We start from the raw sequence: 24,006 nt of genomic DNA, 5'->3' as shown, positions 1-24,006 counted from the left end.
GTTAATTATTTAATCGATAAATAACTTAGTCATGTCTTAGTGATTTAGTTTATTGATGGTCTGGACGTGATTTATTCGTATTTTGTCTGGTCACTCTTGGTTAATCACTGTCACGTGACAGAAATAAATCAGGTCCCACTATTAATCAAGTCTAAGAGTTAGACTATGTTATTTAATAAAATTTTAATGAGGACCGGCCTGTTTATTGATTATCAATCAGATGAGCCCTTTTGTCGGACTACTTTGTCAAGCTGATAGGTTAGAGGCTGAATTGATTACATGATAATTGATTACATGATGCTGCTAACAATGGGGGATCATTTCATCTTGACACTCAATCTCTCAATCATGTAAATAAGAACCCTCACAGACAAAGGTTTCCTCGTTATCATGATAACCGATACCAGGTTATCAGGAAATCAAATCGTTTAAAACACGGAAATTGCAACTTTCATTTTACTAATCATGATGAATATTCATGTAAATTATGATAAATATTCATAGTGACTCTAATATTATACCTGAGTATCACCCCATTGTTCATCGCCGTGCTGTGGCCAATACTGCCTCAGATTCTTCATTTGCTGACCAACGTTAGTCAGGATCAGCAGCATCTTGTAACCTGAAGGAAGCAGCTTATTTCTAGTTCCTTTCCAAACACAAGGTAATATTTTATCAGGTAAATTCACATCTAAAATCACCACTATACGCAAACCGCATGGGATTTGTCAAAGTCTTTACAAGTGAGATGCCGGATGCGTGGGAGTTTAGAAATCCGTATCAGATCAGCTTAAAGACTTAAAGAGCAACTTAAGTTACGTATCAATTCAAGTTGAGTATTAGATTAACATCAAGTTGAATCGGCCCCTCATACTCTCATACTGTAAGAGAATCACTCAAAATTTGACAAATTTCCCCTTTTCTCACTTTATTATCATTCCTTAGAAACAGTTGTTAACGGGAAAATAATATTACCGTGTTTCTTGCTCTCATAAATCCGTTTGGCAGTTTTGATCCGCTTTGCCATGAGCTGACACTTTCGTCTGATCACAGTTTCAGTGTTGGCGGGAGCTCCCATCATCACAGCTAAATCACACAGACTCCTGGTTATCAGTTAATTAGTCAGTTAATTAGTATCCGTTAATTAGTATCAGTTAATTAGTCAGTTAATCAATTAGTTTTTTTTCGATATCTTAATTAGTTATCCATCAGCCGATTAATCTTGCGTTAGTTAAACCAACGTTATGTGTTCTGAAAATTAACATGGTGGTTTCACTGATTGGTAATAATTATTTTTCAATCTGCCTCTCACCTGAATAGAGATTCGGGTGTTTCTAAGTTCCATGTGGACACTACTCTCTTCTTGTCTCCTCCCATTTTCATGAACTCCTCGCCATACTGAGCACACACGGACTTCTTCCCCGTGCCGGGAAGTCCTGCGAAATAATTTCACGTTGGACGTTTATTGTATTCAAGATCAGTGCCCACAAAGAAATAATTCCAATGGTGATGACAGCAGATTATTTGCAAATTCAATATTGATGTGGTATTATCTCGTTTAATGATGATAACCACAGGCAATATCTAAAAGCAATAAAATGTCTTGCGTTATTAAGATGAGTACCAGTAACGTATATAACTCTAGCTCCATTAGAATTTATGTTGGAGAGGTGAGTGAATTCTTTTCTCAAGCCATCAACTGCCTTTACTCGGGGCACTGTAGCGTGCACGGGGCGTGGGGGTAATCGGAACGCCGTCGGCATACTACTATCTAAAGTTTGAAGTTTCTGTTATACTATTCTAACAAGCTTCTTAAAAAATCACAATTGTTAGTGAATAAAATTCATAAACTAGCTTCAACTTAGCAAAACAATTAGAACTTGGGTTTTTGGAATGTTGCCATCTTTCGGTTGTTAGTTTTTAAAATAATAACCAATATCTGCCAATAAGGTATATTTGGGAACACTGGACAGGAAAATCACAAATGAATGATAATTCGATCCGGATCTTTCAAAAACAACCGATAGCAATTAGAAAATCTAAAATCGAACGTATAGCATGTAGCGCAATAGACAATCACTACTGCACAGAATATCGACTTGTTTTCACTGCGATCACTGGGGCAACTCCTGCTCCGCTTGTTATTGCTTCAAAATCATTACGTGGTAATCGCACGTGCACGTCACGTGATATGCACGTGGGTGGTCACGTGGCAGGTAATGCTGGAGTTACAGGTGTTGTTGACTGTCACGCTCCAAGCCATCAGTTGTTGAGAAAATCTTTCCGTTCTCGCCCTTCCGTTACAAGTGGCTAGTGTTTAATCACGTGCATTTTGGGACGCACGTGGCTTCTTATCGAGTGCACGTGGTGGTCTTCCCAGTTAAAATTTCCAATTCACTCATGTTGTGTTACACACAATTGCAATTTAGTGACTCGCATGTACGGCAATCTAAGTCTGACCACGTTTAAGTCACTTCTACAAGCATGCTTTATGCTACTTTTATTCAGAGCAAACCTTTACATAAAACAGTGATCACCTAACATATGCTGCAGTAAATATAAACATTTACCCTCATAACGTACATAAAAGGGCCTGCCAAAACGCCGGATTGCCGCCAGACCGAGCTCAGCCAGAATAGGTGTTCATTCTTTGATGCATGTGCCCCTGAAACAAGCTGCATGATCACGCCCTCATGTGCACAAGAAAAGTAATCAAAGAGATCTGGAAGTAACCGTGAGTCCGTAAAATCGATGTTCAAAGCAACCTTGGAACACTGTTTGAGTTTCCTACTATCCTGTCATAAGGTTGGCAGTGTTGGCACTTTGCCAGGCCACTTATTACTGCAGGAAATTGAAATTAATTTCAAGGACTAGTTTTAAAATGAGCTTTTGCTCGCCCTTTTCATGCTGCTTAAGAGTTTAAGATCTGTCACATAATATGCAAATACAACGTTATCCCGAGGGCTAATTAATTAGGTAATTAATAATCACGTACTTCAACCTTTGCGCGACATATTTTTGGTTTTGCTCCGACCATACTTTATATTTCATATTTGAATATTTATAGTTCGGGCCGACTTAGCATCAACTTATGGCTGACTTATGGCCAAATTAAGGCTGACTTATAGTGCCGACTCAAGGCCTAATCAGGGCCGACTTAGACCAACTTAAGTCCAACTTATTGGGCCGATATTCTGATATGACTCCTACACTTCTACAAAACTTGATTACGGAATTATACGGTCCGTAAATACCGAACATTCACTTTGTCTTATATAAATAGTATGATATAATCTCATTGAGTATTATGATTGAAATGTACAATGATTGAAATTAACATACCTTATCGGACCTTATTTGGACGGACATTACTTGAACGCTGGAGGCCCTAGCGCTCATTTTAATATCCGTTCAAATAAAAATGTTAAAGTCCGTTGAATTTTTTTCAACATTTTTTTCATTTCGAACTTTTTATCCAGAATATGACAACTTTTTAATTTCAGTCAATTTCAATAGCTATCATTAAAGTTAAACTAAACTATATCGTTGAATTAATAAAAACAAGGTATTATAAAATTTTAACATTCTGAATTGTAAATATCACATTATTGCATTATCACTATCTTGAAGTTGATCTTCGGCTTCTTCTACCTCCACATTTTCTATTACAACTGGTTGTCTGTCTAACTCGTAGTCGTACCGGGCAATGGACGATCCCAACTGCTCTACTAGAGAGATACTTGAATGCCTAAAGTACAGCTTAAGTTTTATCTCTAGCCCCCCACTTGGTATAGGCGACCTTCGGTGGCCTATGTCAGCTACGATACCTTCTACCATACCACCTATCTCAATAAAGTAGAAGACAAACCGGGATATCTCCCAAGGTATATGTGACCGACGGTATCTATTTTAGTCCTGTAGGTAGCTTTGTACCTTATCTGCACAGCGCAGATAAGCTTATTATATTGTATGAAAAACATGGATTTAAAAATCATTTGCTAAAATTAAAAAACGTCAAAAAATGATGAAAAAAAAATCGGACTTTTGATAATGATGGTTTTGATAGCCTTCTAGCGTTCATATTAATGTCAGTTCATAATTTAGCCGTTCAAGTAATGTCCGTCCAAATAAGGTCCGATAAGGTAGACATAAGTCTGTACATACCGATTTTGATAATCTCGCTAAGCTAGTCGGTTGTATTGTTGGCTAAGCAGTCCATTCGACGCCGATACAATCCAGCACAATAGCCGTACATAGACAGAGTCTATTAGATATAGGGTGCAGGTGCCAATTATACTGATCATTTTCATTATCGATATGTGTATGACTGACGGGCCACAATGGCAGAATACATTATACTGTTTTGCCTTTTATTCTACTGTTATAACCCTATAATCCCTGTCGTTTACTTACAGGTTACTAGAACTGGTTACTAGGTTACTAGAATTGGTTACTAGGCTACTAGAACTGGTTACTAGGTTACTAGAACTGATTACTAAGTTACTAGAACTGGTTACTAGGTTACTAGAACTGATTACTAGGTTACTAGAACTGATTACTAGGTTACTAGAACTGGTTACTAGGTTACTATAACTGATAACTAGGTTACTAGAACTGGTTACTAGGTTACTAGAACTGGTTACTAGGCTACTAGAACTGGTTACTAGGTTACTAGAACTACAAGGTACAGTATACTCCCAGGGCGGCAAGAAGCTGTAGGGGCGGCAAAAAGAAGGCCCGACCTATATGTCCTTTTTTGACAATAGCAAAATTTTGGGCGGCAAAAATATGTTTAAGTATATTTGATAAAATTTAACTATCTTATAAGCATAATATCAATTATAGCGGTTTGTGATATTGAACTAGTAAACCTGTATCTTTGTGGGTGGCCTGCATATTCCTTTCCGTATGTTTTAAGCAATTTGAGTATTATTTGTCTCTGTAAATATAATTCACTACATTGAACCATTTTAATTTCCCATAAATAAACTAATAGTTATCTTTTGGTGAGCATGATGTTTCTGTGAGTCAGGATTTTGCTTTATTGGAGATATTTTTGACGTTCTGAGCACGCGAAGTTTCGACTGAATGCTAAACTTCTTGTTCAAATAACCGCCATGACGAAATATTTTGAACAGTTGGTAAGACCGGCCTGAATGCCATGCACCATGGAGCTAATGATGTAAACCCAAATATCTCGAACCTTTATATGATTTAACGTAATATTTTATGTGTCGGGTACATTCCGACTGACAAATATTTAGACCTACCGGTTACTAGGTTACTAGCTGCTTATAAGGTTACTAGCTGGTTACTAGGTTGCTAGCTGGTTACTAGGTTACTAGCTGGTTACTAGGTTACTAGCTGGTTACTAGGTTACTAGCTGGTTACTAGGTTACTAGCTGGTTACTAGATTACCAGCTGGTTACTAGATTACCAGCTGGTTACTAGGTTACCAGCTGGTTACTAGGTTACCAGCTGGTTACTAGGTTACCAGCTGGTTACTAGGTTACCAGCTGGGTAACTAAGTTACCAGCTGGTTACTAGGTTACCAGCTGGTTACTAAGTTACCAGCTGGTTACTAGGTTACCAGCTGGTTACTAGGTTACCAGCTGGTTACTAGGTTACCAGCTGGTTACTAGGTTACCAGCTGGTTACTAGGTTACCAGCTGGGTAACTAAGTTACCAACTGGTTACTAGGTTACCAGCTGGTTACTAAGTTACCAGCTGGTTACTAGGTTACCAGCTGGTTACTAGGTTACCAGCTGGTTACTAGGTTACCAGCTGGTTACTAGGTTACTAGCTGGTTACTAGCTGGTTACTAGATTACCAGCTGGTTACTAGGTTACCAGCTGGTTACTAGGTTACCAGCTGGTTACTAGGTTACCAGCTGGTTACTAGGTTACCAGCTGGTTACTAGGTTACCAGCTGGTTACTAGGTTACCAGCTGGTTACTAGGTTACCAGCTGGTTACTAGGTTACCAGCTGGGTAACTAAGTTACCAGCTGGTTACTAGGTTACCAGCTGGTTACTAAGTTACCAGCTGGTTACTAGGTTACCATCTGGTTACTAGGTTACCAGCTGGTTACTAGGTTACCAGCTGGTTACTAGGTTACCAGCTGGTTACTAGGTTACCAGCTGGTTACTAGGTTACTAGATCTTACGAATATATGTACCTGCTTTGTGACGACTAAAGCCGTATTATGTGCATGTTGTATTTCGTAAAAGTAACATCACGGCAGCAACGTAAAAGTTTTGTTTCGCGTTCGCATGAAGTAGAGCTGAAATAGAACTTTGTACTACTAATGTGAACGTATGAATTCATATTTAAACTAAACTTAACACACTGTTGTGTGAAAATAAAGTAACAGCTATAAAAACTGCTCAACATGAGCCTATCACAGACCTTTTCTTTTGTCTTTAACAGTTTTACACGTACCTTTTACCTCTACCTAACAGAAGAGTACTGGCAGTAAACTAGTAAAGTTAACTTTCTTATGTTAACTTTGCCAACCCTCCTTCCTCCTCCTCTCCGAGCCAGGGTCTTGTAAGCTTTCCACCGACGTCACAGTAGTTTGTTAACATACTCATAATTATGTTGCATGTCGGCTTACGGCTACATTTTGAGTAAGCTTCTATGTCAGCTTGCGTGCTTAGCTTTTTTGATACCCTCCCTTCGGATAAACAGGGGTGGTCGTAAAGAAGGTTATAGGAGCGTTTAATCCAATAAGATAATAACTTAATAAAATAGGTTTTAAAAAGTATGATTTTATGAAGGATATGACCCATACAATTGCAAAGGTATTAGGGTACAAGTACTTCAGACCAAGGCTGTCACCACCCGGGGAATCGCGCACAATCCAATGGTCTTGACATATGTTGTGTAGCCTCTTTTTTAATTTGTCTCTTCGGACATAAAGACCGGACATAACAATTTTGTTTTTGTTTACTTTAGTACTGTAATTAATATTCTATTCGATCTGTTTATTTTGACGATTTTACTTCTCTTTTACTGGCTAATTTTAGCTAACTTTGAAGCTTGAATTTTAGAAAGAATTTTTTGCGGAATTATTGGGCTATTGCCAAAAATCACACCTTTCTATTTCTACATTTTCAGTTGTTTTACCATTCCACAACGCTTGCAAGTAGGACTAGGTATGTCAGGTGATTTTTAGCAGTCCCTCCAAATAAAATGACCTGATAACTTGATAAGATTCTGCTATCCTCTTTTCGTCTGATGACGTATTTAACGATTGAGCGTACAAACCTGACTCTTTGTTTGATGATCTTTACTTTTAGCTGTTTGCTGCTAAATGTAGGTTAATGATAACAAGATTTCATGTTCCAGGGTCTTTTTGAAGATATAAATAAACATATTCTAATAATAAATAACATTCAGCAAATGTTCATGTAAATATTCTATCAGTGTTTATAACCGCAGATCTAGGATTGTGAATATATTCATATTTTCCCTCCTCATCTGTTGAAAAATGTCCAGATATGGAATGAAAATGAGTAAAGACGAATGAAAGCTAATATTTCCAAGAAAAGGACCATGTCATATAGCTCGTTACGTAGGTATAGGTTGAATATATTTAACAGTATTTGACCAGGATATTTTTCGAACTGAATTTTTCCTTTTTGTCTCAACCTGATTTTTTTTACATGAAGCAAAATTGCATTATATCACCTTTTTTTTACGAGGTTTTTACGAGTGTAAGCGAGTATAAAGGAAAAAGTAGAAAAATGACCATATTATAGTGACAACAGAGACTTGATTACGAAATAACTTAACTCAATTACGTAGTGATCTTATTCGATTGCGTAATTATCCAACTCGATTAACTAAAATCGTTATTGAATAACTTTATAACGTAACGCATATTTTATCGTCTGGAGCTTGAGTCTGAAATATTACATACTTTATAATTATAGTGTTTCGAAAAAATTTGTTTAATTTACACAGCTTGACTTCTATCCCCCGTAGCCATGCTCCTTCATCAAATCTAACTATCCATCCTGATCAGTCTCATACTTTCTTTACCGCTTGCATTGTTGATCGGTTCCTATTTCTCATTTGCTTCATTTCCTGTGTCTTCTTACGAGCTCAATTATCATTCACTCCAGCCGACCAAATTTAAAACTATATGTCGATCAAAACGAAAAAGTGCATTATTATAACTAAAGATTCAAATCCGTACTTTATATCTTTTATATACTTCTTCTTTTTCTTCGTAGGGGCTGCGGTCAAAGTAAACTCCGTAAGATAGAGCATTGGAGCCCTCATGTACTTACCCTGGTAAAATTTAATGAATGTGGAAAGTAGAGTTACACTTTTAGTTTGTTCCACATTTGGTGAAACGTTTCGTCGCGTTTATGAAACTTATAATTCTATTTTGGAAGTGATACTTTTTATATAGCTCTCGTATTCCTACGAAACATTTATTTGTATAAATTGGTCATTTTACGGTTCTTTTGCGATAGTCAAAACGCGACAACTAGCGCTTGATGGCGACAACTAACGCTATTCAGCGCTAGTTGTCGCCATCCAGCGCTAGTTGTCGCTATCCAGCGCTGGATAACGCTATCCAGCGCAAAATATAAATTTTCGATAATTATTGCTATCCAGCGCTAGTTGTCGCCATCCAGCGCTATAGTTGTCGCTATCCAGCGCTAGTTGTCGCTGGCTATGCGACACTGTCGCACCCGATAGTTTGTGATGGCCAGCGCAACTGGCCATCGCAGAAAACAGTTCGATAACTAGCGCTGGCTAGCGCTGACTAGCGCTGACTAGCGCTGGCCAGCGCTGGCCAGCGCTAGCTGACGAGTAATATCGCAACTATATTGCGCTGGCCAGCGCTGGCTGACGAGTAATCTGCCGTTCCCTGAGAAAACGCATTAAGTCCATTTTTTCGAAATTTTGAGATATTGGTACCAAAATTATCAGGAGAAGATTCTCTACAACTTAAGCTATGAATCAAATTATCAAAATACTGTTTTAGCTGCCGCGAAAGGCATTAAGTCACACAAAACGTGAATATTTAGCTCGTTATTCCAAAACCTTCCCTGAGAAAAGGCATTAAGTCCATTTGTAATGCCTTCTCTGAGGGAACTTTTTCTGTTCCTTGAGATTCCCTGAGAAAAGGCATTAAGTCCAGACTTTATTTGCAGTTTTTATAGTTTTTGGCCTTTAACTTCCACAGTTTTAGTTATATCGAAACAATTTTTATGTGGTCGTAATCAGCTCAGCAAGCAAACAATTTTGGTACTATTATTACAAAATTTAAAATAATATTATTTTCAAAATTTTTGAACCTGAACACAAGGGTCCCCCCTTGTGTGAATTATTGAAACATTTTTTGAAAAATTTGGTGCTTTAAATATTGTATGTTTAAATATTTTTACCCAAATTAATGCGTCTGACCGAGCTGAATACGATGCTGTAAAAATTATTCCAAAATATTTGATGTTTAAGAAGTTATAGGCATTTTAAGCGAAAAATTATCCATTTTTCGTCAATATTACTTACTTGCAATGCACAGGAGGCCCACATAATTATATTGCAAAGATATGATCAAAAATATAGAAATGTTGTATTTTCTGTGTTGACTTTATCTGAGAAAAAATGGACTTACTGCCTTTCTAGAGAGGAATCGGTTGAAATCGATCCTGATAAAAGGCATTAAGTCCGCAATTCCCTCAGAAAAGGCATTAAGTCCAATGCGGATGGGAAATAGTTCAGTTTTTCTGGAGGAAAATGGTTTTTGTAGATCAGTGTTGGTGAATTTATGCATTTAAGCATGTTTAGGACATATGACAATAATTTATTTACAAATAGATGTCAAAATTAACCCCGTTTATGCGAATAAAATTACTTAAAAAACGACGAACACGTTTGTCCCATTTTCTCAAAATGACATCGATGTGACTTAATGCGTTTTCTCAGGGAACGGCAGTAATATCGTAGCGTAAGTATATGAATATGATTTCGATACATTGCGCTGGCCAGCGCTAGCTGACGAGTAATATCGCAAACATTTTGCGCTGGTCATCGATGGCCAGCGCTTGCCAGCGCTAGTTGTCGCTTATATCCAGCGCTGGATGGCGACAACTAGCGCTGGATGGCGACAACTAGCGCTGGATAGCGACAATTGCGATTATCGAAAATTTATATTTTGCGCTGGATAGCGTTATCCAGCGCTGGATAGCGACAACTAGCGCTAGATGGCGACAACTAGCGCTGGATAGCGCTAGTTGTCGCCATCCAGCGCTAGTTGTCGCGTTTTGACTATCGCAAAAGAACCCATTTTACGACAGGTTAATACAGCAGTTTTATTGACATACCTGTCGTATTTGCACCAGTTAACTGTCTTATTTACGACAGTTTGCTTGCGGCTATGTTCAGTCTGATCCTAAAGTTAGTTACAAAATATATCCTTCTATCCTTGTGTTCCACAAAGTGTAGCTGCATACTTTATACCTATTCATGTAAAGTTTACAGCTGTTTGAAACGTCTATAATGATAACTGATCAGCCATTATATTTTTAATTCAGTAAACTCCTTCGTCGTTATCCGAGTAATCTGATGCCCTTTCTGACCACTCCTCATCTTATTAATTTGAACATAATAAGATTTGCTCCCTAGGCCCAATAACTTTGAAACTATTCGCACTTCATAAAACAGCCATGCACGGTTATGATGGTAATTCCGAAACTTAATATTTCAATAAACATGCCCTCGTCCATTAAGTCTCGTGTCACATACAGCAACAATCTCCTTAAAACTGCAGATCCGTGCTCTTCTCCTTGACCTCATACGTGCTGAAATACGTCTCCTTAAAAGACAATCATGTGTAAATTTAATGAAAATTCAAAATTGTTAAATATTTATTGTAAGACTAAAACGCGGTTATGAGTTTTGTCTGTAGCATTCCAGTGCTGCTGACAACGCGCTTTCATTTTCAGACACATAATGGTTGAAGCTGAGAAATTCAATCAGTTCCTCCATCAACTAATTGAGATGTAACTCAAGGGCGGGTATTTTCAAGGCCGGAGAAGCACACTGGCAGAGGTCGGTATGCCGTGATGGTACTTTTATTGAATTACATCTCGCTTCACTGATCCTGACCTAGAAACTTAGAAAGGATAAGAGCCGAGAGGATTTAATGGTCGCCGTACTTTTCAGGAAAGAAGCTTTCCTTTGAGTTCGAGACTTTCATTCTTTTATGCCATGTTTGCAATTCGACAAAAGTTTGCAAACATTTCGTTGAATTCGGCACTTTGTTTCAGTTCGGGGAAAACCGGGAAACATTCGGCAATTTTTCTTAATTAACTTGATTTAATTGAATTCACTTTGAGACACATGGTACAAAATATGTGACCGAATTATTGATAATGAATACTTAAATGATTGGATTCTTTCATAATAAATGTAAATATTCATTTATGTTTGATCATAAATTTACACATTCGAAATTCATTGACATTAGTGAGTTAGTGGTACCACCTCATTTCATCTTCTCAGTGCATTTTATATATTGCTAAGCTGACATGCCAATCACAATACTACAATATAATATAAAAACATAATTTATATTTTTGCATGTTATTTCATCCACGCGGAGCATTAAGCCATAACGTTGTACTTTAACCTTTTAACTTTTTAACTCCGGTTATAACATTTACCACGATCTACTTTTAACTTTTTAAAACTCTCCCTTTGGCTATCACTTATTTTTATCACATTTTAAGCACATAAGCAGCGGTTTCAACGCCTTATTTGAGAGTTTGAGGTCAGTTATCTAGTTATGTTTTGATATGTTATTACTTATTTACTATAATTGGCTAGAGTAAGTCTCGAGGTAGTAACTCGAGGTAGTAACTCGAGGTACCTTACATCGCATGGCGCTCAATAATAGGCTCAGATAATTTCGTGTACTAGTAATAATTTTGACTTTGTATATTAAAGTATTAAGGTGCTCTACATTTTTATTTCTCCGTTTTTTTGTTTTTTGTTTTTTTTTGTTTTTTCTATCGCCTAATTATATAATAGTATAATGGCTGTTATGGTGAACGTTATAGAAATTGGTCGGTTTGGTTTGGTTTAGCTCCGTTAGGCCCCGATCGGCTCCGTATTAATACACCATTCGGGCCCGATCACTTAAAGACTTAATCATTAATGAATAATTTTGACTGTCGTATTATCGGATCAATCTTTGCGGTCGAAATTGAAAGTTGTGGCAGGATTTTAAATGCTGTCAAGCTCCTCTGCACCCTGTGACATTATCACAAAACGATTTCTATACAATCTCTTTGTTATCCCCAAACTTATTTGCAGGTAGTGGTATTACATAAACATATTAGGAGATATTTCTTTATTTGATCGACTTGGCACTGACCACTGAATAATGACTTGATATGATTAATTTTTATATCATAAAACTTCAATTCACCCATTCCGTCCCCAGTACTCCAGTACTTTAGTAAATGTGAGCTAGTGCCTAGTCATGAAGTATCATAATGCTATAATGCTATAAAAGCATGGCAACGCGCGTTGCTAACCTGTGCTTGATCGCGCACGTGCAACCTTTTGATGTTGCTAAGCAACGGCGCAGTAAATATTTAATGAAATTACGCCATTATTCCAATCGCCAATTTTTCCTCACTTCCGACGTTAATTATAAAAAATCTAATGCCTAAATCAAAATTCTAACAATGCTATAACGCGGGCGCATTTCCTTTTTCTAGTTCTACAACCTTGCTAAAAAGCTAAAAATCGCGAGGTTTCAATTCCATTTGTGAGCTGAAATTGGTCAGAACGAAGGGGTCAATTTTTCGTGTTTTTGTCCCCGTTGTCGGGGGGATTCCGTCAAGTTTAAAATATAATATGGATACGATTACGATTCATATGTTGGCTTGAAATTAAAGGTGTATCCGGATCCCTTTTAGTTTTATCCTGTGGATATTTATATAAATTCAACAAAAATAAAGTTATAGTATAACTTTATTTTTGTTTAGATTTATTTCGTGGTATTCCAAAGCGTTTGATTAACCGATTTTGTGTCGTGGTTCACATTTAAAATAAAGTGCGATATTCAGTTCAGTTTAAATATATAAGTTCTTCAAAATTTACATCGACCATTACGTCATCATGACGTCACTAACAAGTCACGTGGTGTCGACCAGACCTCCATGCTAAATTCCAGGTTGGTCAGAAGATCGAGTATAAGAACTTTTCTACGTCAGTTTTATAACTACAAAGATGAATACTCTGCCAAACAGACCTCCAACACTCTTCTTTTATTAATTTGTTAAAAAGTTAAAACTTTTCTGTATGTGATTTTAATACCATTCATTTGTACGAGGTATTTTATTTTCTACTCCCTCGGCTTCGCTCCTGTATGCGTTGAAGGACTATGACAGACTCGCTCATATTTGATGAAGAATTCCATTTCAGCCCAATTTTTAACATGTTTAAAAATTAAAGTACACCATCAAAGTTCTCGACAACTATTAACTTATTAATAAATATAATACCATTGCTCCTTCACAATACCATGAGCTTCCTAAGTTCATATGATCGCGTGATCGCTTTCGTCAATACCGAATATATCCTCTCAATACTCCCCTCCTCCTCCTGTCACTCTAACTTGCTCCTTCATAAATCACTTTATTCTATACTGGACCATATAACACGTTTTACACCTCCCTGTCAATTGTGACAAAGCAATATACTCTAACTTGCTCCTTCATAAACATTGCAATATAGTTAAACTTGATAGTACTGAGTCTTTTTTACACCTTTACACGTGTATTATAACTTTATAACGGCGCTGTTGTTGTTTATAAAGCGTTTGTCATTTAGCTTTCGAGTGAAGCATCGAGCTGAGATTTTGAAGTTTGAATCGCAGTTTTAAATTAAATAAAGCATATTTTCTTCGATCAGGAGTATATAATATTTAAGTTGTATCCGCCCAGTCTTAAAGTAGAGCTGAATTGAATAGTCCATAGAGCAAGAAGCAATATAATTGTAAACACTAAACATGGCCGAGATTTTGTGTTGGTTGAGTAGGCATGGCGATCAGGGCATTTTAATGTTTATCGTTAGATATAATTTAACATAAATGGTCAGGTGGCTTGATTGTTATTAAAGTGTTATTAGATTAAATGTTTTTGAAAGCAGTTTTATATTTTATGCTTTACTTGTATCTTTGTATCGAATCATTGCAGTATCTTTTGATGTTTCTTTCTAAATGGGTTTATAGTTGTCGACAAAATTTTGAAAATGCTCGTGAAGAGACTTGGTTTCAATCTGAGAAGGAATTATTATTAATTTGGGTCCTTATGAAATAATTTGGTTGATCGTTTTTGCATGAAAATTAACTGGTATTCAGCGAATATAAAAATAAAAGGAAGCAGTACAGGACTAGACCATTCCCATTTCATTTCAACAAGTCATTTGGACAGTCAGGATATTGTCCTTAGCTTATCGTTCTCTCTCGCGTACAAAAATTTAAAACGAACCCCTTATTATGCAGTGCATATTACAGGGTGGGCCAAAAGTCAGTGGGCATACGTTGGCCTTAATAGCTCAGTCAGTAGTCACTGATTGACCAATTGAAATAATTCTTTCTGTTACGACTTACTACCACCACTGGTTCGAGGAATTTGTCAAATCGAAAAATATTAGAGTTCATTTTTTTCAAATGAAGGTTCATTTTTACATTTATTTGATAGTTTTGATAGTCGGAACGAGCTAAATTTTATTGAATTGTGTTTGGCCATTCGAATTACGTTTGTCCTGAACAAATTACAGTTGTAGCTTCTCGTATGGCCGAGAAACGAAGCATAACGAGTTAATTCATTACGTGTGATCAGGTGATTGGCTTACCTAATCACGTGATAAGGTCACCCCGTTAACCAACCCATTAAACATTATGGGAATCGTTAAGGCTGCCCAATTAAGGTGTCGTGTCACGGTGTCACATAATCACCCAGTCAATTTTGTTAACGAGATACACAAAATGCTTGATAACTTCGTCATTTCTTATCCGTTTCACGTAATTTTTTCAGATCAGATGCAACATTTAATAATCTACCGTCTCTGAAAAAATCAGGCGTCCAGCATGTTCAAAGAGAACAATATAGGTGTTTTAATTTTGAATGGGCGTGGTCTAAAATATTCGAATTTTCAAATTTTGACGACGGAATCGTCGAACCAGAAGGTACAGTATGCCATCTGAAAATCAACAGCTCTCAAATATAAAACACGGCAGAGCTATTAAGCCCAACACATGCCCACTGACTTTTGGCCCACCCTGTATAAATAGGTTCATATAATAAAGTAACAAAACAGCTTTCTTTTCAAATTCAAACTGTGCTAGTGATTCATTCGGATCACTTTTAGGGATTGTAATAGTTCTAACCCTCCTCAAAACGCCGTGCGGAAGCACTGTAATTCAGAACCGGGCGGTCTTTGGGAGCCTAATTGTTTTGAGAGAATGTGAGCTTTTATAAATTTCAATTTTCTCGAAACTTTTGAATTTTTGATTAGCGCCGAAAGACACGTTATTGACCTTGAAACTCAAAAGTTTTCTATATTTGTTGAGCTTGAAGGATTTTCAAATTTCTTGCCGAATAAATTTTAATGGCTTCAACTTATCAATTTCTTTAAAGCGTAGTTGTGTCTAAGTCTTATTGCGACCCTGAATTATTCATAAATCGAAGATTCCAGCAATTCGATTTCTCTTGTCTTTTGAAGACGATATCATCATCGTCTTCGTTTTACTTTAGGTATCCATATCAATTAGGCTCTTTTCTCATAAATTAAATCTTTTAAATTTAATCATCTTTTTTCTAGTTGGAAGTGGTGTTATCCTAGGTGGAGGTGATGTAATTAAGATTTTGGGCGGCCATGAAACTCCTATTGTGAAAGTTTCCCTCTGTACTTCAACCTTTATCACTGATCAACGCTTTTTAGCATATAATTATTTCGGCCCATTTTATATGTTTGTTCTATTTGCTGTTCATTTTTATATTTGATATTTGCAAAAGTTTAAATCAAATCAGGGTACGATATTCCGATTTCGTCCAATTGTCAGCTCACAGCTATTGAGAAAGCCGGAAGTACACTTCCTTTTATTTTCCCGAGTTAGATGTCTTTTATTCAATTATCTAATCGGTACAAATTACAACTGCAATTCTCAATGACAATTAGGATCTTATATTATTTTTAAAATCCTACTTGTTGTCTTAAGTCGTTTAGCTTTGTACCCTTTGCTTGCACACATTTATTGAGTGCTTTAATTTCGTTGAAATACGCAAATAAGTTGGGGTTACGTTTACCAGCCCGTTGTCTTGACAACCCGTCTAAGTTGTCATGACAACTTTGTTGTGAGATTAATGGGCCCATCACGGCGCGAAAAGGCCAACATGCACTTTAAGGACAGGGCGTATTACGGAAAGTAAACCTATTTATTTATGAAGGAGCAAGTAATCCTACTGTGCAGACGATGATTCGGTCATGGATTGGTAGGACTGGACTTATTGTAAAGTTATAAGTAGGAAGGTAGAACTGAACCATTTATATTATTTCTATGAGTCGCCGAGTTCGTCATTTTGTACACGGAATTTAGATAGCCAGTATTTGCGTGTTCAACCATTTCGATCCCCTTCACTTTGGCTTTGGTAGTAAAGTATGCGTTTACAGTATATTAAGTTAAGAACAAATGAAAACTTAAGAACTCGGTTCTATTATCAAGCATACGGTATGCCAATACACCCAATATAATTATAGCCAGTAAAAGAGAAGAAGTCTGAGGGGCGGGCCGGGTTATAGCTGTATAGTATGTGGGAGGGAGGGTGCAGTATGTGGGAGGGAGGGTGCAGTATGTGGGACCGGTATGAGGTGGGAAGGGAAGGGTATGTGTATGGAAGGGGCTGGTATGCAGTTTTACTATAACTACGTCAGCAATTTACAAACTATTTACGTGTTTTTAAGGTGATTTACTCCAGATCTTTAGTCAACCCTAACAAATGTTATCGCAGAATGGGCTGCCTGCAAAGAATGTTTGGAATTTTAGCAATCTTTCTCTTTCAACTTACCAGCTTGGTAGAGCCAACTTTCGATGCAGACAAGTTAACTACTTTCCTAGAAGACGGTAAATCTTACATTAATTAATTTCTTTGATTTTAGTATTAGTTAAATTGGATCACTTATCACCGATTAATTGTTACGTGGTACTTGGTTCCCATGAGAAAACAATTAAACCTTTACTAAATTTAATAATGAAAGTAATAACGCATAAATCATAATATTTTATAAATATAAATCAATAAAAGTAACACTGTATAAATCATATTATTTAAAGTAAATAAAAGTAATAATGTGTCCCGTGCAGCAATGTCGGAGTTCAGCTGCATTAAAACGGCCGCACTCACAGTCGGGGTGGTAATTGGAAATCCACCAACAAACTTTAACATAGTCATCGGAGACAGGTAAAGACAGGTAAGAGGGCCTGTACTTTGCCAAACACAAGGAAATATTTTAAATCTATCTTTTTGTACTTTGCCAAACACAAGGAAATATTCTAAATCTCCCCGTTTTTAGTGATGAAAGAGATTATGATGATTTTGAGCATTGTCAGTGCTCGTTTCATGTCCGAAATTTTCCTTTTCACCGTTCAAAAGTCGAGGATTTTTATGAAATCTCACTACATCTAATCCCAGTGACGTTAAACAACGTCAGAAAGCTAATTCAGATACCTTGTTTGGTATCGGCTCCACGACCAAAGCCATGACATCCATCATTGCAGATAAGGTTTTTATCAATTAAAGAATTTTTTATAAAGATTTTGACATCCGTTACAAAAAGTTAAATGTACGTATAGCTTGTGATGTAGCTTGTGATGTAACCATGGTAGCAGCATTTCAATTAACATTTTTGTGTATAGGTGTTGAAAGAAAAAGGTCTCACGTGGGACACGCCCATCAAAGACTTTTATGGGTCTTTTAAGTTACCAGGAGCTGAGAGGACGGAACAGGTTAGTTTAAATAGTAAATAAAAGTACATAATGAGTTTAAAATCTGTAATTCAAATAATTTCGTTGCAGCTTCGAAGGTTATTTTGTAGGATATGAGTCACTACTGATCAGGCATGGCGTTTAATAAGATTCATAAGTTTATTTACAGCAATATTCACTTGCAGCAATGTTCGTTCCTTCAGGTAACATTTAAAGACCTGTTCGCGCACAAGACATGCCTGAGTAGGAGTGATTTCTGGTGGGCCTCCGGTCCTGATATATTCGATGTAGAGGAAATGATGTCCAAACTACAGTTTCTAGGCGAGGTTTGGCTCACATTGGACAGTTTTAAACTAATTACAACCCTGTAAATCTATTACATTTATTGAGTATCATGGAATGGGATGGGAGTGCTTTAACCAGGTGTAGCCAGTCCAAACCCTGGCTCCATGATATGAAAGACTTGTATTAGTTCTTAATGAAAATCTGGTAGTTGCGTCATGATAATCACATTTTTGAGAGCCGTTATGTCGTGAAATTAAAAAATTAAAAAATTAGGACATTTCTTAACTTGCTGCATATTATGTGAGTGCTTGCTATAAGTTTCTATAGCGCGATATGACGTGCATATTCTTTCAGAAGTGCGAATTCCGGTCCGAGTTCAAATACAATAATCTGATGTACGTGGCAGGATCACACATCATAGAGAAACTTTCCAGTAAGTATCTGAAGAAAACTCAGAAGAAAAGTCCATTTTTATTTGTCTGATTCTACTTTTTGTTCATGATCGATCCAGTTAACTGTAAACTTGAAGCATATGGTGATCCAGAAATCTGGGTCAAAAAATTTTTTAATCTCAAGATTAACTAGATAATTTAAAAAGCAAAGATTGATTAACAATCGCTAACATTTGTCTTTTCGTATTACAGACAAAACATGGGATGTTTTGATAAAGGAGCACATTCTGGATCCTCTAGGGATGACCAACACTAAAACCTCCTTCAAGGAAGCCTTTAAGACTGGGAACACATTGAAGGGCTACGAACCATTCAATGGTTCTTTTTATGAACTTCAAACGGACGCTGACTTGTAAGTCAGAATTTTGTTTTATTTATTATTGAAACAAAATCAAGATTAGGATATTCATAAGATTGCACAATTATTATTATGGTCCAAAGATTTACAAAGATTTTCGCAATTGAACATAGAGTTCTTTTTCGATAGTCTAAACGCGATGGTTAGCGCTAAATTATAACGTTCATAGCGCTAATTACTAGCGCCAAGATAAGAACTGTATTTACTCCTTCATCAAAACAACAATCCCTCCTCAGAATAATAGATCTGGTGGGACAGGCTGGCTCGGTTCACTCTACTGCTGAGGATATGAACAAGTATATGAGGCACATTGTGGAAAATAACGGGGAGAGATACGCCGATCTAGTGAGAATTTTACTTTTTTAAATCGTTACTTTTTGTTACTTCTTACTTTCTCGTTCTTCTTATTTAATTATTTTATTGGAACAATCTTTTAAAATTTTAACACGAATATGTTTTAGTCGGAGTGATGATTTTGGTCAGGTATTATCGTAAAAAGTTTAAGCTCTGATCAGTTCTTACGCTACTATTAAAATTACTAAACGTCTCAGTTTTGGGACCAGACCGCATTTGACATTGGAAAATACTTTGGGGTAACTGGGCAGATCACCAAACCTACGTTTCCAGCCTCTTCAGAAATGAGTGATTATACTATAAGTAAGTAAGTAAGTAAGGGAGTGTTATTCTTACAGTGAGTATGATGGTCGCTTAGTATTTTTCAACACTTCAACAACATAATTAAAACATCTTACTGTTATTTTTGTGGAAAAAAAGAAGAAAACTCCTGATGGGTGGGTGCCATGGTGACTTGTGGAAGTGGCGTAACGAAGGGCCACAAGGGTTTTTGATCTGCTGTAACCATCCTGCAAAACAATATCAGGCTGATCTCTACATTTTAACGCTCCTTATATACAGCGTCACGTGATGCCCATACAAGGAGACTGATAACCGTGATCTCGTCAGGTTGGGTGAAAGGGCAGTATGAGGGAGAAGAGATATTGGCACATGGAGGAGACACTTTCACCACTCACACCTTCATCACCCTCAGCAGAGAAAGGGAGTATGGGATCTATCTCTCCTGCACTGGTGGTCTCAAAGGTTCATTTTATTTGCTAGTTCCCTTTGGCTTTACAAGTTGCTGTTCCTTTTGTCATCATAAAAGTTACCCTCTTATAATTAGTATTGCGGAAAGATATTTGGTGCTCTACCCGAACTAGAACTGTAAAAGTAACAACTCCTCTTCAGCTCGAACCACTAACCAACTGATCACATGGTTTATACAAGACATGATCATGGACAAGGAACCGTGGATAACTGCCCAGAACATCTGCACCTACCCATGTAGGCCAACTTACAGATGAATATTTTATATCTTATAGAAATGCCTCTGATCAACCTCGAAATCACGTCCAGTCCTTAAAATCTTTATCAAAATTTGGAGGGTTCTCAACTGTCAACTCTAAAAGTATCGCAAAACGGTCAAAAATGCAGTATAGAATTTGATTAGAAAATGAATCTCCCTATTATATCGTAAAGATACTAATCAATAAAGGATGCGAAACATGTCCTTTAGTTTTCTTTAGAGTCTTTCTTTAGAGTCCTACCCTACAATTTGTTTAGTCACAGTGAAAGTAACACAATCTTTCCTAGCTGAGTGGGATGATACACCTGAACGAGACAGAAGTGATCCTGACTGGGGCCTTTACGTTCCTGATGACTCAGATACTCTCAAATCGTTCACAGGAACCTACTCACACGATATCTTCGGCGATGTTGTTGTTTCTTTTGCGGATGATGAGGGATTGCAAATAGCTTATCAAAAGTAAGATAGAAATTATATATATACTAGTGTAACCCGGCCTTCGGCCGGGATTTCACTGCCGCTGAGTCAGAACCCGGATTAGGAGTGTCTTCACGTATCCAATAGTATCCTTAACAGTAACAGCTTAAAAAATAATATCTTAAACAATAATCAATAGAAATTAACCCTTATTAACTCCGCACCACAGTCCACACCCGCATATTTGAAAACATGTATTACATTGTTGTATGAAAGTATGAACTCTCTCGACAGTCTTTGAGCGATTCCTCCCCTAATAAGTTTAAAGTATTACATGGCAGTGTAATATATACGGTACATAATATACAGTAATGGGAGTGAGAGCGAGCCCCGTAACTCTTACTGTTTCTTGATTAAGCTGCTCAAGCCATTTTATTTTAACATTTGTGGTACAAAACCATCAATTAAACCACTTACCACAGGCCGATTTTTAAAAAATTTGCTTATGGGCTTCGTCAGAGTTTTGTCGACACTAAACCGAAAAACCAGTACTGTAACTCTTACCGTTTTTAAAAATTTAACCGACCGGAAATTACACACACTCAGACACACGCACAGACACACGCACACACACACAAACATTCTGAGATTATTTTTAAAGATATATAGACATTAAGAATTATACTGCAATTCTTCGCATTCCTTTGGAATATTTAAATATTTCTTTTGGCTGCATAAAAATCGTAATCAGTTAGATTGATTTTAATCTTAATCAGGGTAAACTGCACACTTAAAAGAAAGAAGGAGTCAGAAAAAGAGTTCCGTTGTCATGCCAGCGCTCCTAGTCTGCCATCAGATTCTAGGTAAATACATTATTGTACTGGTGCATAGGAGCCGGTTATAGAAGTTGGTTATCAATTAACCGACTCCTCAACTATGATCAGTATTTGCCGTTAATTTTACTCTAGGAAACTTGTTACAAGAAATGAAAATATTTCCTTGTGTTTCAGAATCACCCAGGACGCCAGGATCCTCAACGTAAACTTTGAAGAGGGCAAACTTTATTCCAACATGTTGGAACGTGGGGAGAACTATGAGTTCAACAACAACATTTCACCAAGACTATCACTAGTTTTCCTGTTGCTCTTTGTGCCCCTTTTTGTAATGGCCCCTTAGAAATATACCGTCAGTCGTAGGCAAATAGGTAGAGTACTTTTGGAGATTGATGGGGCCAATAGAATTTTCATTGGCTTCACTTTCCTTTGTTGTTATTCGACTTAAATGCCCGATTTAGTTGTTCAACTAACTTTATTTTGTGATTTTTATAGTAGTTGTAGAATGTAGATACCACCGATCATATTTATTATGAATGCCGGATAGATTCCGCATATTCCGCTATGTCCCTACTCACAGGGGGACTATGGTGCAGCAGTTAGCAGCAGTTAGCAGCAGTTTCTTTGCACTATTATAGTCCCCCTGTGTACTGAGTACTGTAGATATCAGAATTATTTTGATGGTGATAATTTGGACAGATATTTACAAGCAAAATTTTGATCGGCTTAAAAGATTAACGCTTTTTTCGTATCGATCCTGGAAAACAGTGTTTGGTTTATTTTGGAGAAATATAAGACCAGTTTTAAAACTCTAGGACCATTTGGGGTCCCATTATAGTCCGGATTATTGCCGTTAAAAGATGTGTATATTTGTATAATTTTATCTTATAATAAATTCTTGTTTGTTAAAACAAGCATGCTTACTTTGTATGGTCGACGTTAATTTCAAACGTTTCTATTATTGATCGATTGTTCCTAATGTTTACATTTCTCATTTGCTCATATCACGCACACGTCTTCTGCACAGCTGCCGTCCTTGTGCTGTTGGTTAATCATGATATGAGCGGGATATAAATACCTCATTTCATTTAATCGCAAGCAGCAATGGTGTGGATTTGGTTGTGATCAAAACGTTATTGAGGAAATAATTCTCATTATCAATCAATTATTAATCAATTATTATTCAATTATTAACCAATTATTAATCAATTATTAATCCATTATTAATCAATTATTGATCAATTATCAAATGTAATTGTGATAATCGAAGGATTGGAAGAAAATAGAAATAATCATATCTTGTATGGAAAGTTCAAAGTTTTATGCAACTATGATTATGAAAGTAAAGTAATAACTTAGTAGTTATAAATTGCGACTGTAATTACAATTGATTAATTCAAATAATTACAATTATTTACCTGATCATATTAAAGAGTGTTTCCACAACTATTGTCACTTTGAAGCAATGTAGATATGCATTCTGATTATGATTTTTATTTTAAATCTTATCTAATGGTTTTACTTGACTTTATCAGGTTTTAAGTACAAGTAAATGAGATTTCTGTGTTTACATCCAGAAGGTGCTGAATTAGGTAAATGATAAGTTTAAGTATGATTAGTTGGACAATGGAACTCGTCTATATAAAATGTTTGTCATTAATTCTAATATGTGCTTAAAGTTAAAAACCGGTAATATTGAGTTTTGCTACGTCTATCATGGTGATGCTTCTTGAGACAGAATTGTTTATGACTTTTAAGAAAATCGAAGCCTTAAAAAAAGAGTATAATTAATACGTTTTAATAACTTTATAATTTATTGGATCGAATATGCATAACAGTGGCTAAATTGCTATTTGAAATCAATATAATACCAAATTATAGTTTTACGTAACAAGTTAATAAAACATTTTAATAACATGGCTGTCATGCAGTTTTGTGAGGGTACTGCTTATTTTGACAGATCGCCAACGGAAACAAAAATTCATAATTAAAATGTGGCATCTGTTCTATTGGCATGGTTTTACGCTAGTTGCCAGTAATTTAACTGATACAGTAGACAATGCCAGAATTATATGGTATTAGAAACAATTGTAATTGTTCACTGTACTTTGGTCAGAATATGCCAATTTCCGGAAAGAAATTTCCATTGTTACACAGTGTGTCGTCACACAGGCATAATTTCAATTGTTATTACCTAATTACTATTAAACGCGATAAAATTAAGGCTAATAATTCTGACCTCAAATATTAACTATTTATAGTAATTGTGGATTACGAA

At 36.5% G+C, this 24,006-nt stretch overlaps 2 protein-coding genes across 4 annotated transcripts in view; one reads left to right on the top strand and one right to left on the bottom strand.

The window, feature by feature from the left end:
* The window catches only part of LOC134822228 (uncharacterized), a 63,713-nt gene that overhangs the window by 13,043 nt on the left and 26,664 nt on the right, over positions 1 to 24,006 (bottom strand). Inside the window, exons 2-5 of one of the 2 annotated variants that reach the window (XM_063833137.1) lie at positions 1,625 to 1,771; positions 1,313 to 1,436; positions 976 to 1,103; positions 522 to 622 (exon numbers count right to left, since the gene is read on the bottom strand). In XM_063833137.1, the coding sequence (XP_063689207.1) occupies positions 522 to 622; positions 976 to 1,103; positions 1,313 to 1,436; positions 1,625 to 1,763 (492 nt within the window). In that variant the 5' untranslated portion in view covers positions 1,764 to 1,771. Of the gene's footprint in view, positions 1 to 521; positions 623 to 975; positions 1,104 to 1,312; positions 1,437 to 1,624; positions 1,774 to 24,006 lie in introns of both variants that reach the window. The other variant, XM_063833136.1, reaches the window with a different exon arrangement.
* LOC134822231 (uncharacterized) lies at positions 594 to 23,235 on the top strand. Of its 2 annotated transcripts, XM_063833139.1 has the most exons (15): positions 594 to 664; positions 17,047 to 17,159; positions 17,400 to 17,496; positions 17,728 to 17,818; positions 17,952 to 18,041; positions 18,224 to 18,346; positions 18,660 to 18,738; positions 18,950 to 19,109; positions 19,352 to 19,460; positions 19,667 to 19,772; positions 20,079 to 20,213; positions 20,361 to 20,456; positions 20,766 to 20,937; positions 21,672 to 21,758; positions 21,906 to 23,235. In XM_063833139.1, exons 2-15 carry the CDS (start codon positions 17,048 to 17,050, stop codon positions 22,069 to 22,071), a joined length of 1,623 nt encoding a protein of 540 aa, XP_063689209.1. In that variant the 5' UTR covers positions 594 to 664; position 17,047; the 3' UTR covers positions 22,072 to 23,235. The 2 variants fall into 2 exon arrangements, with proteins under 2 accessions (XP_063689209.1, XP_063689211.1); XM_063833141.1 differs by lacking the exons at positions 594 to 664; positions 17,047 to 17,159 and having other exon boundaries at positions 17,460 to 17,506.

Source organism: Bolinopsis microptera, chromosome 10, assembly GCF_026151205.1.
Source record: "Bolinopsis microptera isolate Bmic1 chromosome 10, MBARI_Bmic_1.0, whole genome shotgun sequence".
Taxonomy (NCBI): Eukaryota; Metazoa; Ctenophora; class Tentaculata; order Lobata; family Bolinopsidae; genus Bolinopsis; species Bolinopsis microptera.
The sequence above is the reverse complement of the archived record's forward strand: the minus strand, read 5'-3'. Positions and strand labels throughout refer to the sequence as shown.